The sequence below is a fragment of the Arctopsyche grandis genome, chromosome 4 (genome assembly GCF_051622035.1).
Source record: "Arctopsyche grandis isolate Sample6627 chromosome 4, ASM5162203v2, whole genome shotgun sequence".
NCBI lineage: Eukaryota > Metazoa > Arthropoda > Insecta > Trichoptera > Hydropsychidae > Arctopsyche > Arctopsyche grandis.
This window is the reverse complement of record NC_135358.1, coordinates 31854495-31872161: the sequence shown is the minus strand read 5'-3', so window position 1 is coordinate 31872161 and position 17667 is coordinate 31854495. Positions and strand designations below refer to the sequence as shown.

General features: G+C 33.8%; 3 protein-coding genes across 3 annotated transcripts in view; 1 reads left to right on the top strand and 2 right to left on the bottom strand.

Annotated features, from left to right (window-relative positions):
- LOC143910569 (caspase-3-like) overlaps positions 1–17667 on the bottom strand; it is a 427954-nt gene that overhangs the window by 132167 nt on the left and 278120 nt on the right. The gene's annotated exons all lie outside the window — the stretch shown is intronic.
- LOC143910330 (uncharacterized) lies at positions 245–1678 on the top strand. The gene is made up of 2 exons (XM_077428760.1): positions 245–364; positions 588–1678. The coding sequence occupies exons 1-2, from the start codon at positions 312–314 to the stop codon at positions 1528–1530; spliced, it is 996 nt and encodes a 331-aa protein (XP_077284886.1). The 5' UTR covers positions 245–311; the 3' UTR covers positions 1531–1678.
- Positions 4607–16745, bottom strand: LOC143911369 (glycogen debranching enzyme). The gene is made up of 20 exons (XM_077430242.1): positions 16626–16745; positions 12258–12427; positions 12094–12188; positions 10704–10893; positions 10419–10629; positions 10203–10340; positions 9834–10052; positions 9648–9760; positions 9448–9573; positions 9235–9378; positions 9090–9158; positions 8808–9011; positions 8613–8733; positions 8411–8543; positions 7970–8138; positions 7724–7820; positions 7480–7650; positions 7339–7404; positions 7129–7265; positions 4607–7049 (listed from the first exon to the last, which is right to left on the bottom strand). Exons 2-20 carry the CDS (start codon positions 12425–12427, stop codon positions 4802–4804), a joined length of 4821 nt encoding a protein of 1606 aa, XP_077286368.1. The 5' UTR covers positions 16626–16745; the 3' UTR covers positions 4607–4801.

Below are 17667 nucleotides of genomic sequence, written 5' to 3'. Positions count from 1 at the left end.
TAAAAATTCAAGTGGGCAATGACTAGTTAGCATGGAGCCCTGAATTTTTCCCCATAAAATTTCTATTATTTTTAATTATGAATTTTATTTCTATATGAAGTTAATATTTTCCTTAGTTTATTGAGGGCCGAAAAAATTACACTCTTGCACTCTTTTCTGATTGCGCTTTTGCTTAAATGGTTTTTAAAAATTGAATCTCTATGGCCGTTTTTTGGTTGCTTATGATAAAAACGAATAATCACATATTTTCGGTTACGGCCAAACGTCAGTTTGACGTTTAGCTGGAAGGCACGTGTTTGTTAGCTTCTCACATGTCTGACGGTGAACATAGTTTTGGTTGGACTTCCGATGATGAAAAAGACTCGTAAGTATTATTTGAGACCATATTTAATTTTTTTTTAACAATAAATCTTTATTTAATTTTGCTTATTATTGTATTCTTTCCTGAAAATATACCAGTGTACTTACGTAGAAAATCAAAATAGAAAGAAATTTAATTTAGCTGAATCGTAGATTGGTCACCAGTGAGCTTTAAGGATATGATATGGCACATATTTATGTATTAATTTATTTTTTTTAATTTTCAGAAATAGTGATGAGGAAGAATCTTCAAATATAGTATCTCGTTCAAGTGAAAAATTTACACCTGCAAATATAATGGTCAAGAAAGAAAGAGAGGATTCACCAGTCGATGAGTCTTTTTACAATGAAACATATAACGGACATGATATTTCAAATGGATATTCATTTAAACGTTCAGCAGACAATAGTATCGAAGATGGTGAAAATGCTTTGGATCAAGAAGTATTAAAAAAATTTTTAGACGAAAATCCAAATTTGAGACCAACACCCGTCTCACAAACCGACTTAATAACGGAAAACGACGATCTATGGCTGATACAATGTCCCCCTCGTTTCGATGTAGATTCGTTGGTGAGACTGAGAATCTTAGACCACGACAAGAGTAAACTTAAAATACCTAATTCGAAACTTGAATGCGTTAACATTGACAAAGATTCGAATCAAGACATCACTATGATATTACCTGCCACTGCTGGAAGGCCATGCACAATAAATAATTACACGATAAAAGGAAAATATGTTGTTAGGGAAAGAATGAAAACTGCCATTTCAGTAAGACCTGAAGAAGAGCAAACAACCACTGTACCCTTTCCAGATAATTTGAAGATTCGACATCCACTTTTCGGTGGGGATTATAAAAAACATATTAAATTGCCGAGTGTTGTGTGTGAAAGGCTAGCTAATCCTCCGACTAGATCTTTGAAGAGTCATAAAAAATATAAAACGGTCCAAGAGCCCGTGGTGAAGGAGGAGGAAGTGCATGATACGACGGTGACTAAACAACATAAAAAGAGGAAGGGCTCTCCCGGTTTATTAGACGATACTGTTAAATCAAAGAAAATGAAGATGGCTCAAAAAATGTGGGAGACAGAAACTTCGATTGAAAAGAGTCTCTTTGATTCACCTATTATTAAAAAGAAAAAAATTAAAAAAGAATCATCTAATTAAATGTGTAATATATATTCTTAAATACACATGTTCATTGAATGTCTGTCTATATTTTTTTAATTATTTTTCTTTTCAATTGTGCCAGCTTTTATTGATTACATACTTTTCAACTTTATAATATAAATTATTATAAAAATTTCATTGCTAGATAATGGCTTTTATTTTCCCTTAACTCTTTGCCCGAGGCAATAAATAGCGAACAAGCCCTGTACGAGACACCTTTTTCGCGAATTTGGCAATCGAGTTTTCGACCTTTAATACAAATTTTAATATTTACTCAAGTAACCAGATATGTTAATTAATACATAAAGTATTATTTTAAACAATAAAATACATAATATTTCCCGTAGTTTTGACTTAATTGTCAAATAATCATTCTTCATACAATTGAGACGTATCGCCGTCATTGTTCAACAGACGTGACGTCACATAAACGAGGTTTCGGTATGGTTCCACAAAAAACTAATTTTGACTGGTATATATTCATTTTAAGCAAATTGAATAGATGGCATTCAACTCTCAGTAATATATTCAACCAATTTTGAACCTTAAAACAGTTGAAATAAGGCTCAAAATCCCGTGCAAAGTTCAGAAATTCTATGGAAGACGGCCGCGCTACAGACTTGTCATCCAAAGCTTCCATAGAAGAGGGCCGTGGGCAAACGGTTAACAACTAGCAGATATACACATTTTTCCTATATATGTATGTTAAAGTAGTTGGGATATTGTGTTTTTTTTTGTGTATATGTATTTATACATAAAAGATAAATATATATACATATATATTTATCTTTTATCTATCTATGTATATAAAAATCAATGTTTGTCTATCACGTATGCGTTCCTATACCATTCAACCGATGGTGATGAAACTTACATGAGTTATTGTGAGTATGCCCGCGATGGTTTCTGTAAAAAAATAATCACCCAAAAACGGGAACTGGAATGGGAAAACAGGAATAAGTGGCATTGCAACGCCATAATTTCAAATGTGTCTCCACCTGCCTTGTTACGGTAAAATAAACAAAAAATTGAATAATTACAAATGGGAACGGGAATTGCATGCGTTATTGTGGCATTGCACCGCATGCCAGGTTCAGCTAGTGTTTTATACAAATTAAAGTAGGAAAATGAAAACTATTTAAGGAAATAAGGAAGTACACTTTTATATAAAAAAAATATTTAAATACTCAACATTTATTATTAGCCCATATACAACATTTTATAATTCTGATTACATAAATTTATGTATTATATAGTAAAAAAATAACAACAATAGCTTGCCATATACATATGTAAATATGTATTTCGATTTTTTTAAAGCTAACACAATAAAGAAAGCGGCCTTCAAAATATTCAAGTGAAAATTTTTCACTGAAAGTTGTATAAAAGCTTGTAAGCACAACTGATATATAAAAGATATAGATGCAAATCAAAGCAACATCAAATTTATCACACAAAATGATCACAAATCCTAGTATATTAATAAAAATCTCTAAATATAGTTTTATATCAATATTTAAAAGACATACAAATCAATGTAACTCTTTTACATTATAAATATATGGCACTCGATAAAATATAATCTAAAAAAATGGCAGTGCATATAATATTTTGTGAGTCATCATGCAAAGTACAATACATAGAAAGAAATGAGGGATAGAATTAAAAATGAAATAGTATAACCGATTATTACATGGACCATAAGCCTCTGGGCTTTCTTCGATGCAATCATCTTATTTTTAAGACGTTCTTCGTTCATATTCCGTATAAAAAGCAACGGCTCCATGACTAATACGTTGCTTCTGTCTTGGTACGAAGTTCTGATCATATTGTTCATGTTTCTACTTAAGCTAGTAATGTCAGTGTTTTTCAAATCCTTTCTCATATCGAAATTATTACTCTTGCTATTTTCGTAATCAAAATTCTGCTTATTATTTTTCACCTTATTTTGATTCTCATTGAACAGAGCTTTCTTTTTATCCGAGTATATTTTTGTCTTCAACTCGGATTCAGATCGAACCAAGTTGGATATTGAAATGTGTCTATCTGATTTGTATAATTTTTCATATATTTCCTTGCCGTCGAGAGCTTTGCTCTTTTCGTAGATAGCGTTACTCCATCTGTTAACGATCTCATCTTGCGACAGCGCAAAATCCGGCACTGGAAATTTAGAAATATATTTAACATTATAAATCTGTCCGTAAGAACTAGTCTTTTTGAAAGCTTTCTTATTGCTTTTTATTTCGCTGTCGGTGAACCTGCTGAGAGGTGAGGCTCCTTTGGACGACAGCCTATATTCGAAAGATCTTCTTTCACAATAGAAGAATGATTTGATTTGGTTTTGTGTGATTTCGTTTACTTTAGAATGCGTATACGCATAGTCATCGTAGTCCAGCAGATCTTTGCTACAGGACATCATATCGATTGCTGATCTGTAGCCGGGGCATATTGAACGGTTGAATTCGTACATGTGTTGAATGTTTTCCATAATAGAGTAGCAGTAGTGGCGACGATCGGCATTTAAATAAGGATTTAGACGATCGTTGAAGTCGTACAAGATACCACAAGACGGAGAGTACGGTTGGATAGACCAATTAGTGAACATTGGCATGTAATGTTTTGTGTATGTATCTTTTGATTCACATAAATTGAGCACGTCGACGTAATTGTTACAGTTCCGGGCGAATCTTTTGTAGAGAGTGAGATTGTTCAAGTCATCTATCATCAGACCCTTTGCTGGAACGATTTTAGTATTTAGTGTTAAATCATATACAAAATACCTATCACTGTAAACAACAGTTGAAAAACTGTAAGTAAAGTTATAATGGTGCAACAACTTATTGTAAATGTTTTTGGATACGTCTTTAGCAGCCTTATAATGCTTTTGGCACATGTTTTGAAAGGTCGATGAAACTCTATCGGATCCATTTTTAGCATTACAATCTCTGGCGTCTGGAAATAATTTTTTAGATTTGATCTTGTTTCTTTTGCGAAAACAAAAAAAGTTTCTTTTGTTTTCACTTTTTGTACAGAACTCATCAACTGTTGAATACTTTTTATTTCTTTTCTTTTTGCTGTTTAATTTCCTTTTCTTTCCATTAAGTGCTGGGTAGGGTTCTGAATAAAAATGTTCACCTTCGCTTATAAAACTATGTTCACTACTGCTGCGTTGTGGTGAGTAATCGCCCCTTTTACTCTTTTTATGGTATCTCTTACGAGCTACATTCCGAGGATATGCTACGGTGTGGACTACGATGCGGTGTTTGCGTCAGTTATCTTCAGCGCAAAGGATGACGGGTTGTTTATTTTCCCACTGTCTGATCTCATACAAAACTTCCAAGACACATCCCATACTCCAAGCTTGAGTACGGCACGAGTCCGAGCAGAAAGCACCAGCGCTATTGGTCAACTCGGCCAAACCTCTCCAATGCGTGCTTTGAAGCTCGGCCAAGTGTCGAGACAGAACAGCTTGTGTTTCCGCAACAGTTTTCCTCAAGCAGTTGTTCTCTTGGGCGAAATGCAAACGGGCACGCAAGAAAAATCCAATAGGCCAAACCCACTCCGGACCTTGATGATAGTTGAAACCATGTGCAACTTTAGGATCGGTGCTTTGATTCGAATTGTCATAGTCTCCACAGTAAGCCCAATCTTCTGGGTCTAAAGTTTTCACACCCAACGGCCCAACAAGCAGAGTTTTCATATTATCAAGAGCGATCCAGGCATGTTGAGGGTCAAATAATTCAGGAGCGACGACCATAGCTATTGCGAAGTTACATCTCAATTGATGATCAGCCCATGCTTGAGTGGCGCCATAGGAATCTTTGTAAATTCCTCTTCTGTGAATTAGATCAGGTCTTATATCGTTGGCCGCTGGAGTGATGTGAATCCAAAAGTATCGCTCAAAGTTCTGTTGAATTCGTTCTGCCCATTGGATGAACGTCCATGATGTTATTGCGCCATCGCGATGTTTTCTTTGAACTCCGGAATAGGGGTATTTACCATCACTGTGTGCAAAAGCTAACCAGCTTACTACGGCTTTAGATAGACCTATTATTTCAACGGCGCTACCGTCTCTCGGAGTGGCTGGCTTTCCTCTATTGCCAGCAGGATCCGATGAGCCCATTTTGTCCATCCACGTTCCACAGTTAGCTTCGTTGCCGCCGAAAACAAAGCCTGTTTCGGGATTGACACCTATTTGATTGTTGAAACCTTTATCTGACATGTGAGCATCGATTGCTCGTCCTGCGTTTCGTTCTCTGAACATAATTCCTTGGAAATGGACGTTCAGAGCTTCCTGAATTACGTCTTGTAACAACTGATCGACCTGTCCTGGACCACAAGGTTGAGAATCGTCAGTCGGAAACACGCGGGAAACCGGATCTTGTAAAATGTTATAGCCTTGCGGTGTTTCAATGCAATAACAGCGGATACTGTACAACCACCACCATACTGCATCTCGACAGTTGAATCTAGAGTTTTTACCTCCATCGAGCAAATTAGGAATGAGACCATGTCGTAGGCAAGATCCGAATGCAAGAATGTGTTGACGTGCTTCTTGATATCTTCCGGTGAGGATCAACATTCCTCTTAATGCTATGAACGTGTCACGGCCCCAACAACGCATATATCCCGTTGTGAAATGTGGAAGTCCAGCAGACATCGTAGCCGGGTGTTGAGAAAGTCGGGGCATTTGCAAATGTGGAGACATTGGAGGCAACGTTACTGATTTTACTTCGCCGGTGAACTGCACACTTCCGAGTGCGAGTGCTTTTTCAAAAGAAGTACCGCGCTTGACGAAATCCGCCATTTGAGCGAAGCAAGCTTTTACCAACACCTGATATATACCAGTTATCATCATATCAAAGTAAGCGGGGATTAAGAATCGAGGGATTTCTTTCAAAGTTTGCAAATTTGACTGGTACCACCTGGAAAGTTCAGATAAGTTTGGATACTTTTCGAGTCTTTGCCAGACATAGTCGATCATCCAGTTTCCTTCGCGAAGATTATTGCAGAATGCGTGACCCAAATCGTTATTTGGACGAATTTCGCTAAGGACGGAAACGAATCCTTGTAAACCAGAGTAAAATAATGGGCCATATCCAGGTATGTCGTAAACTCCAGATCCACCGTTGTCTTTCTCTTCCTGGTCGCATTGGTATAGGCAAACGTTCAAGTCGGACAAACTCAAGTTACATATGATGCTTGAAAGTCCTATTTGATTGATGATACCTTCATAAGGCAACACGTGAAAAGCGTCTGCGATTTGATGTAGCTTTAAGAATGCGGTCTTAATTTCTTCTTGTGTAGATACACGAATAGCTACAACGCTTCCAGGAGTAAAATCCTTAAATTCTAGGATGGTGTAAGTTCCCTCATGTCTTTCATGATTTTGGAATACAGTCGATTGGTTGAGTTGTATGTTTTCTTTCACCGTCGTCTCATACTCATTCAATCCATTTATAAAAGTCGAATTTTTGGAATACATCTTCGGCTTATGGAAGACACGTTCACCAAACCTACAAAATTTCATTATGCATATATGAATTTAATTAAATTACATACATCAACTATAAATATTTCAGGATATATTCTAACCTAGATTCAACGTGATTAATGCTTGCTTCAAATATAATTTCATCAAGTTTGCCTTCAAATCGAAGAGGTTTGATTGACCTTCCTGCATAATTTTGATCTGGTTGAGAAAATGCAGTAAATGCAACTAGTATAACAGTCTGAAATAATACAACACACAGATTAATATAAAAATTTATAACACATTTCAAATTGATAGATGAAAACGCATACTTGATGAGATCTTGGATTGTGTCTCGTAACTGCTACAATATCTGTATCCATTTGGTCGACGTAAACCTTAAATAAAATCGGCATCATATACATTGAATTAAACATTTAAAAAGCAAAAATAAAATAAAACTAGCTTCATACTTGATCAAATCCTTTAAATCCAAGTTCATAATGTAATTGATTGAAAGCCTTCTTGGCTGATATAATCCCAGTTTGCATGTTAACTTGCAATGTCAAGCTATCCTTTGGATTAGACACACCGTATTCCGAAGACCACTCGGAGTACTGACGATGTTCATCGACAACATGTATCTGAACAAAATACATAAAAAAATGTAAGAAGAAGCTAAGAAATATAGATGTTTATATTTTTAAGTGCTCTTACATGATGTGGTACAAGTTCGTCGTATCCTCGATTACTTCCCGAAGCACAGCATGCCATCGAAACTAATGCTGCTGATGGTAATAGATCATACACTGATCTGATAGGAAAAAAATTATATATATACATATATATATATATATATATATATATATATATATATATATATATATATATATATATATATATATATATATACGTAAAGAATCATGTAGATATGTACATTAGATCGAAAGAAGTGAGAGATACCTTTTTTCAACAGGTGATGGGTTATCATGAGTTAGATCTAAGAATAGAGCATGAGCAATTGACGGAGTGACGGGTCTTTGAGGTGGTTGTATAAATGCTCCTGCAGGTTTGCCTCCATATCTATAGACCAAACGTCCCAATTCATGACTATCCCAAGCAGAAAGTGCTTCTGTAAATTATCATTAGTAGTATATTATTATTACAAACAAGCAAAAGGATGGTATGTATTCGAGAGAATGTAAAAGCAAGTTTGAAGAGTGCAAAAGGAAGTAAAGTAAGCCACAAGTTTGTCAGGCTGATGTAATGAAGTAAGAAAGGTGTGTGGAGCTAGATAGGCAAGTATAGTCCAGAATAGGGGATAGAAAGAAAGGACTTTGTACGGCAGTATATGGTAAATTACTGTCAACGACAATGATAAATAAGAAAACATATTTTTTTGACCTCTTATTAAAGACGTGATTCCGAGTCGATTGACAAAAATGTTATCCGTTTGATCCGAGTTGGTGAACAGTTCTGCAGCGACATAAAGATCAGGTTTTACTTTTCGTGCACAATCCAATAAGTACTCGGCCACCTATAATATAAAAATTGATTAATTAAAATCATCACAATGACTGAAATATAATTGTGACGTTAAATTTACAGGCAATGGTGTTGAATGGCAATTGTCAAGACGAACGCCATCAAATATTCTTGCGGTCATTTCAACATACTCTCTCATGTGTTTCCACAAGAAAGGAACGTCTTCAGGCTTATCACCATATCTGAAAAGGTGTGTTTTTTGAAATTTGATTCTTATATTAAATATTTTATGTTTAATATATGTTAAAAAAAGCACCTCAATTTTACACTGTCACCCCAAGCAATGAGCTCTCGCCGAAGATAAACATTTGCGGTTCCGTCTTTCACATTGGCGAAATCTTTAAGAGGATCAGCATTCATTACCCAACCGTTGTGAGCCATCATGAAGCGTGCATCGAAAGAGTACATTTTACTCTCTATTTCTTTTATGTTGCCGACGATGCCATGATATGTAAAATACCTGGAGTTTCAATTTAATGTGCATTAGATCGAGTACTTATGATGTTATTGAACATATTACCTATGTATATTTAAATACCTGGGTACTAGTGGATTTTTAATTGTCACCTCTTCGATTTTTGGACCGTCAGCTTGTATACGGAAATACCTGCAATGAATGTTTCACAATAAAATACATGTGGCATTTATGCAACAAATGTGAGATAAGTTAGAAAATTTTATACCTCATTCCAGCCAGACAATTATCGACGGCATAATTTAAATGAGCTTGTATTTCTTCATACATCTTGTGATTGAGCGCTTCCAATTCAGTTTTAAGATCTTCGCTACACTTTTTGAGACGAGTATCCTCATCGAAACATTCGGATCTGAATTTGAAAATAAATAAATTATTAATTATATTATTTCTAACCACATTGATAAAACAAAATATTTACCTATATGTATTAAATTTTTGAAGTGCCAATTCCATGTCGACTGTAGATTTGAGACGACGATATTGCGAATCTTGAACGATTTTCAATTCCTTTCCTTCTTCGTCTGAAGCTTTAATCGGAGGAACTCTAAAATTGATCAAAGTTGAATTAAACGTTTATTATTAAGTGAAAAAAAAATTTGGAAGAATCAAAATGTATACTTGTTCCTAGCAACAATGAAAAATTCTTGTACGATATCAGCGACATTGCATAGATACAGTTCGTGAATTTTGGCTTCAGGCAATAGTTGGCTCATCAATAATTGTTTAATCGACTGAAAAATATTTTATTTTATTCTTATATGTACATATGTATGTATACATTTATATCTATTGATGAATATTTACGTCCAAGTGTTGATTTTGGGTGACTTTGCTCGGTATGCCCCACGATTCATAATCACCGCGCCCAACATCGTCTGTCAACTTAGCAAGAATAGCGTCTAGAAGGAAAGCTGGCTTCAAATGAGGACAATTGTAGACATTGTAAGTGGCTTCTGGATGTTCTAACAGCCAAGGAGATTCGTTGGCTGTGTGATTTAGCACAATATCACACAAAGATAGGACCTAAAGTATAAAATGTATTAATCACTAACTGAATTGTCCGGCGTTGCTCAAGCTATTTGGTCAGAAATAAATAGAACTTTAAAAAAATGTAGTGTTTCTAAATTTAAATAGAGTTTAACATGTAATTGTTTTAATGGTATAAGAGCTTACCTTCCACTCAGTTCTCATCTTGGTTATCAAATTTTCAATATCCAAATGGGATATTTCTCTTCCTGCTTCAGCGCTAAATAGTGGATTCAAACCTAATTGATCGGAGATGCTGTAACTAGAATTGGATCCACCTAATTCCTATTTTTTTTTTAAATATGTGTTGTAGTTAGTTTTCGCTTAGATATAATTATAACAGAATATACAAAAGATGCATACTTGTATTGGAGTAAAATGAATCATATTATATCCACTCTCTTTAGCTACTCTCAGTTTGTTTTCCCATGTAATGAACGGTCCTAATGATTTACAAAGTACTGTTTGGCATTGAATGCAGTCTAGAGGTAGAGTCTCTTGATTATTTCTTCCGAGGCGAAGAGTCGGTGCAATCTGGAAGAATCCAGAACCTTGTGGTCCGACTCTGCTTTCGCTAAAATTGAAAAAATATATGATTCAAAATGTTCTTGAAGTAATTAATTATAGCAAAAAAAGTTGTAAAATTACTTATGATCATATATGAAGTAAAAATGATACGTTCCCGCTTTGGTGGCATTTATTTCGCAAAATATGTCAGTATCTTGAACGATGATTCCTGTGCCGAGAACGGTAGGTGGGCCGAATGGATTATCTGGATGGGCTCGATTCCATTGCAATGCGTAATATTGATTACGGATGAATTCGAATTGGTCATTGTCTGAAAATGTTGGTTTTCAATTTAAATGTACAGTATACTCTCGATTATCCGGTTTGCAGATTATCCATGCTTGAAAAATATTAATTATTTTTATAAAATGAATTTAATTTTTTTCTTATATGATTATGAGACATACCGATTGATTGCGACCATAAACACGCGTGTTATTTGTAACAAATAATGTCACATAGAAATGTTTTTACTTCCCTTTTTAAACGTCTTTTACGATTGCGTTAATTCTTTCAGTCGCTTTTGAAGAAGTAACAAGTGCGTGTATTCGGTGCAGATTTTTTCGTAACATACGTATGTTTAATTGTTTTCAATTGCTGATGAATTCTGCGTATAATTTCGAGAATATTTTCAAAGAGAAAATTTGCAACCCGATCAAATCTGTAATGCAGATGAAACAGGCCTGTACTAGAAGAGCTTGCTGACAAAAACGCTGGCTTCCATGAGAGAAAAGTCCGCTCCTGGACATAAATCGTCCAAAGAAAGGTTAACTGTCATATGTTGCTGAAACTCATCAGGAACTTATGAAATGAAACTTTTGGTGATTGGGAAAATAAAGAAACCTAGATCTTTTAAGGGAACTGAAATGAAAAATCTCTCCGTCGATATTATTATACATAGTAAAAAAGGGACATGGATGGGCAGGTAGATTTTTGAAGATTGGTTCATAAAGAAATGGGTTCCAGAGGTGCAAGATTGTTTAAAAAATAAGGGATTGCCACAGAAAGCAGTGTTGTTATTAGATAATGCTCCTTCTCATCCCAACGACAGCATATTGAAAACAAACGATGGACGTATGGTTACAAAATTTTTGCCCCCTAATGTGGCATCTTTGATTCAGCCCATGGACCGAGGTTTTATATCATCAATGAAACGTCTTTATACTCGTATACACTTTTTTATATTTTGGCAACACTAGTAGTAACTACTAACGGCCACATATCTGCTTAGCTACGAGCGTTTTTCTTAATAAATAATGAGTATTAAAATTATGAAACAAAAATTTGCGTTGTAAATATGATATTATATTCGAAACCAAGTCAAAATTTGATTATTCGGATTATCCGTGTTTTTCAATTATCCATGACCTTCCTCCCCAGCATTAGCACGGATAATCGAGAGTGTACTGTATTATAAAAAGATTGAACACAATGACTTTCATGAAAGGAAGATTGAAAAAAGTCCACTTACTACTTGATTGGTCTGGATAGTTACAATACACTAACACTTTGTGACCCATTAGACTAGGACCTGGCGATAGATGTAAAATCCATCCCTTTTCAAGTCTGAAATGTTATTAAAAATGTATTATTATAAAGTTAAAAAAGCTATGATAAAACTTGTAAAAAATATACCTGAACAGAGTAGAATCCAAGTGTTCTCCATGATTCAAAGTGAGAACTCTGATTTGACTTCCTTGCTGTTTGGAAGTTAAAAGTGCAGGGCTCGATTGAGGCGCTGGAATTTTCGTGCCGAGCATCACGGGGCTGGTCCGACCTCGGCACTCCAGCATATCACTCTGCATCTGCCAATGAATAAATCCAAATGAGCAAAAAATGGTAATGGTAGTTTAACCAAAAGTTGCAAGTGGTTGGTAGAACACAAACTTTGGTGAACGAAAGATTGGATTTCATTTTGATACGTAGGCGAGTACAACGATCTAAAAATGAATGTTTCAGTTGGAAATGTGCAAAGTGTTGGAAATATTGAACATTTTTAAGTGGAATCAACGATTTCGGTCGAAATGCGGCGAGAGGATACTTCACACACAATGATCCCGAGTTGAATAACTCCCGGAGAATAAATGAAAGCCCTTTTATTAACAATGAAAGAGCTGTACCGTGACTGAAGTAAATGCATAAGTGGGGGCAGTCATATCCATGTATGTATGTACATAAAATCATCACTACTTACATTTTTGTAATTAAATTATAATTTATTAATGATCGTTGTTGAATGAACAGGTATATGAATATAAAATTGGATTAAAAGCTATTGATTATACATTTTTTAATCGTATTCTATTATAAAAATACCAAAATATCCCTAGAAACTTGATTTTTTTATGGATGATGCTCGGCGTGGTTCACATTGAGTTCAATTTCTTATAAATTCATCTACAATTTAGCACAAGCTATTTTGGGAATTTGATTTTTTGATTTTTAAATGATTTTTATTATTACTAAATTATGTTCACAATACATCTTATATCTATTTTAATAGCTACTGATCTACTGATCATTTTCTATTTTACAATTTTAAATTAATTTTGTTAGTAATCATAGTATTATATTATTATAATGTTAATATGTACAGCGTAATAGGAAAAAGAGCTCAAAAAGCTATTTACAATTCTTATAAATGCTCATAATACATCTAATACATAATATTAATTAAAGACTTTCTAAAGTCGATGACCTAAAGCAGATTGTGTTTAGGTAATCTGTGTAATTTCGGGAATGAAAAACTAATAATAAGGGAATATTCAAGATCTAGATCCCCCATTTAGATTCAAGAACACGTTGCATTTATCTTTCTTCAGAAATATTTCACTGTCAATAACTTAAAAACACATCTCGGGTAAAGAAATATTTTTAATAAACACATTTTACAATTTAAAACGTTATCTAAACTTGTCGAAGCCCTCTATGTGATATCACTGGTTGTCCATTATTTAGCTTTAGCAACAATATGATTTTATACATAAGTATAATATTACATTTAGTTAGACAACGCTGGGTATATCTGTTAGTAATATCAAGAAAGATTTCATATCTGGTAATGAAGCTCTAATGGTATCTAATTTTGGCTAATCTGAACCCTAATTTGCCAAAATGAATGCAGTTATATTAAACTCACTCGCATTAGAAGTCCATTTAGTGAGAATACATTGAAACAATTGCATGAAACATTATACTTTGAAGATTTTCAACAATTCTCTACTCCATTGTATATAAAACTGGTTTGTTTGACAATTAAAACCAGATTGTGTCGCTTTGAGTACAATGGTACGATATTTGATATTGTTTTGTAAACGTTTAAAAGGCTCGAGGTTAGATATGTATAAAAGTAAAAACATGCATCAGTTGCGTGATTATTCTATATATAAATTAAATTTTATTTAGAATTATCTAAATAATGTTTGCCAAGCAGAATGACTTCCACTCTGAATATATGTATGTATTTGGTGATGCATTGATCAGGTATATTCGGAAGTATGAACAGGTATGATCATCTCACGTTGTCTTATATACATAAATACAACAAAATGTCTATAACCTTCAGGTATAAATACCGATTACCTAAAGACAATCTGCTTTAGGTCATCGACTTTATATCATCGAGTTTAGAGAGTCTTTAATTAATATTATGTATTGGATGTATTATGATTATTTATAAGGATTGTAAATAGGTTTTTGAGCTCTTTTCCTATTATGCTGTAGATTAACATTAGAATAATATAATACTATGATTACTAACCAAATTAAATTAAATTGTAAAATAGAAAATTATCAGTAGATCAGTAGCTATTAAATAGATATAAGATGTATTGTGAACATAATTTCGTAATAATAAAAAGCATTTAAAATCAAAATCATAAATAGTAAAATTACAAAGTTTTAGACAAACCTTTTGTTTTTCATTTGAACTTTAATTCACACATCCATTGAAAAGTATTTAAATGTGTATTTCAAAGCTCTCTAAGAATATGGCAATAAAAAAAAGAAATGCCAAATTCCTCATAAAAAATAATGAAATTGCAAAATTGTTCAAAAATAATCGGATTTTCTTAAGTAAAATCGAGTTTTTGAAGATGTTACCAAAGAAAAAAAAAATCTAATTTCTTGAATTTAAAAATTTTTCTTAAGAGAAAATATAATTTTTAAAAAATAAAGGAAGGTAAATTAAGTTATTAAAAAGAATTTGTTATAATAACGAATGTTCACAGCCAAAAATGGTTAAGTAAAATCAGAAAATTTCTGGGAAAAAGAATTAGTGCTAAATCATGGTAAAAAAGGCTTTTAAAAATAACGATATCTCATACCATATAGGCACTGTTTAAATTCCTAATGTTGTTGATAAATGGAGAGGTACTAAAATGATTAAGTTGACCCCCTTTTGGCTAGAAACAAGCGATATCAAGTGAAAATAATAATACTGTACCGCTACGACGACTTGTGATCGAAGCCAAGAAATACATATGGTATGTTCTAAAGAAAGTAATCACTATTTATAAAACTCACACGCAACGTGAAAAAATGAACCAAGTCTTATTATGAAGATTCAACCAAAAATTGAAGAATATATTACATATGTTTGTAAAAAAAAAATTTACAGGCCACGGATAAACATGCAAACGTTTAAACAATATTCATTATGAGAATAATTTGGGATTTTGTGACGCTGGGTGCTTTTAAAAATACAACTAAAACCCTACTGAGGGCATTGATATGATAAAGTTTGAAATTGAATGTTTCACGCTGGGTATATTCGTTAGTTGCATATCACAAATGTACATATATATTTGATATTTTACAAACATACCTATATACTTCTTATTTTAGATTTAAAATATTTACATATTGTTAATAAAATATAAAATTATAACATAACGACTAGAGTTTCATTAATCAATACTAAGTTTCGGTGCAATATCAACAGTGTTTGAGCTATCTCCAAAATACACACAAACACTCAAATTTTTTTAAAACCATGAAATCGTGATCAGCGACCGATTCTGATTACAAATCGATTAAAATCCCGAGGTAGAATTTACTCACGATCACGATACTTCATCTATTGATTCTTCACGTATGCATATATATGTATGTATTTTATTTTTATTTTTAAATTTATACCAGGAAGGCCTAACATGTAACCCCAATGCGCTTTCCTAGCCAGAAACATTGTTAAGTATTATTGGTATTACACAAAGTAAATACATATCAATTAACATCCACACAGAGACATCTATGGTCAAATCTGTAAATTTGCTGATTGCTGAAAACTCGAGATTTGTGAGAAAATGGGTAAGGTTGCCAATTATTCAGAACCGTTTCAGTGAAAATCACATTAATTGGCAAACTCTGATAGGAAACGATCGACCTGGAGTCACAAATCTAAGGTCTGGCCAGCAGAAACCAGTGGGATTTGAACCCGTGACCACTTTGTTCAAAGCATTATATGCCGTTCTATTCTGCTGGTTTGATGTATGTATGTAAGTATGCAAATAAAATCAAAAATATCTTTTAAGAATTTAAATAGTAAAATTTTATAAATGATTACATCGATTTTATTAAAAATCTAAGATTAAATTTTTTCATAATTTTAAATTTGTTAAAATTTTCCTTGAATAGCTTCTGGATATTGCATATATTTGATTAAAATAAGAAAAGTCTTACGAATATTTATATTACTTTTATAATCATATATGAATTTGGATCACTTTTGTATTGCATGTGCAAATTAATAACATAATTTCAAATTTTAATTACTCAATTAAGTACTGATGCGATAAATGCAGAAACAACAAGTGCATATATAATAATCGCGTATTTTTTCTATATCAAAGGTCATTCTTGAAAATTTGCACCAGTTGCAGTAGATAAACATGATGTATGTATGTAAATATTATGCTGTTAATGTATGTAGGTATATGTAATCGGCGTTTAGATATGAAGTTTAGTATTAGGTAACGAGCAGTTGTGAAAGGTAGTCAGCACCTGGTGGAAGATCGAGGGTCTGGAGGTGGGTTGCAGCCTGGAGACCTCTGGAGACTTGGAGAGCTCGCACGACGACACCAACTCTACTGTTATCTGCCCAAGTCGCAAGGTCACCTTGTAAACTTTGACGTTTCGGACGTCAACTTGTCAGATGGCCCAATGGCGCCAAATTTAAATCTTTGTACACTTCCGTTCCCCTTCACTACTTCCGCCTAACTTCAACACGTACTTCATTACGACCTTCGAAAATGGTGGGAGAAATTTGGTGAGGTCGTTATGTAATTTGCGTTCAAAACTATTAGATAATGCATGGAGCGAGTGTGAAATCTCTTAAATGAATAGGAAACTTTAACTTAAATGAGGGGATACATTTTTGAAAAGAGAAATTTTGAGAGTTTGATGCTTCGAAATTATTATAAATATGTGCATAGCTTTAGTATAATTTCAGTTTTTTTAATGTTATAAGCAGTGACGGCTCGTGCATAGGAGCTCTGGTGCTGCAGCACCCCCAGAAAAATTAAGAAAAAGTCGCATTTGTATTAATTTATAACTTGTGAATATGATTAAAATAAAATTGATTACATTTTTAACATACGCATTATTAATAAGTATGTCAAATATTTAAATGCAAGCGGTAAATGCGAATTTTTCCTAATTTTTCTGGGGGTGCTGCAGCGCCACAGCTCATATGCACAAGCCGCCACTGGTTATATTTTATAATAAGTATAATATATGGTTATATTTTATAATAAGTAATTCAGTGACGTGTCGTGGAAATCTCCCAGTTTTCATTACACAGGTTTCAGTGTGCGCGATCAGAATACAAAGGGACTATGTGACGTCATGCTGAGTCCCTTTGTATCGTGCTAGCGCGCACGTAAGGGCGAAAACACACAGCAAGGAACGTGGCAATGGTTTTTTTTAGATACTTTTAAACATGCGAAAAAAATGTGGCATGCCCAGCACATATTCATGGAACGCCAAGCACACACCGTAAAATTTTATCCTTGCTTGACAGTGATCGATAATGGTGTATCCCATA

Bases quoted from the DNA above. Each gene is read 5' to 3' on its own strand.
- LOC143910330 (XM_077428760.1), top strand. From the start codon at position 312: ATGTCTGACGGTGAACATAGTTTTGGTTGGACTTCCGATGATGAAAAA. The intron at 365-587 runs GTAAGTATTATT...TTTAATTTTCAG, and splicing joins TCCGATGATGAAAAAGACTC to AAATAGTGATGAGGAAGAAT.
- LOC143911369 (XM_077430242.1), bottom strand. From the start codon at position 12,427: ATGCAGAGTGATATGCTGGAGTGCCGAGGTCGGACCAGCCCCGTGATG. The intron at 8,544-8,612 runs GTAAATTTAACG...TTTATATTATAG, and splicing joins GCCATTCAACACCATTGCCT to GTGGCCGAGTACTTATTGGA. The intron at 7,266-7,338 runs GTATGCGTTTTC...GTATTATTTCAG, and splicing joins ACAATCCAAGATCTCATCAA to ACTGTTATACTAGTTGCATT.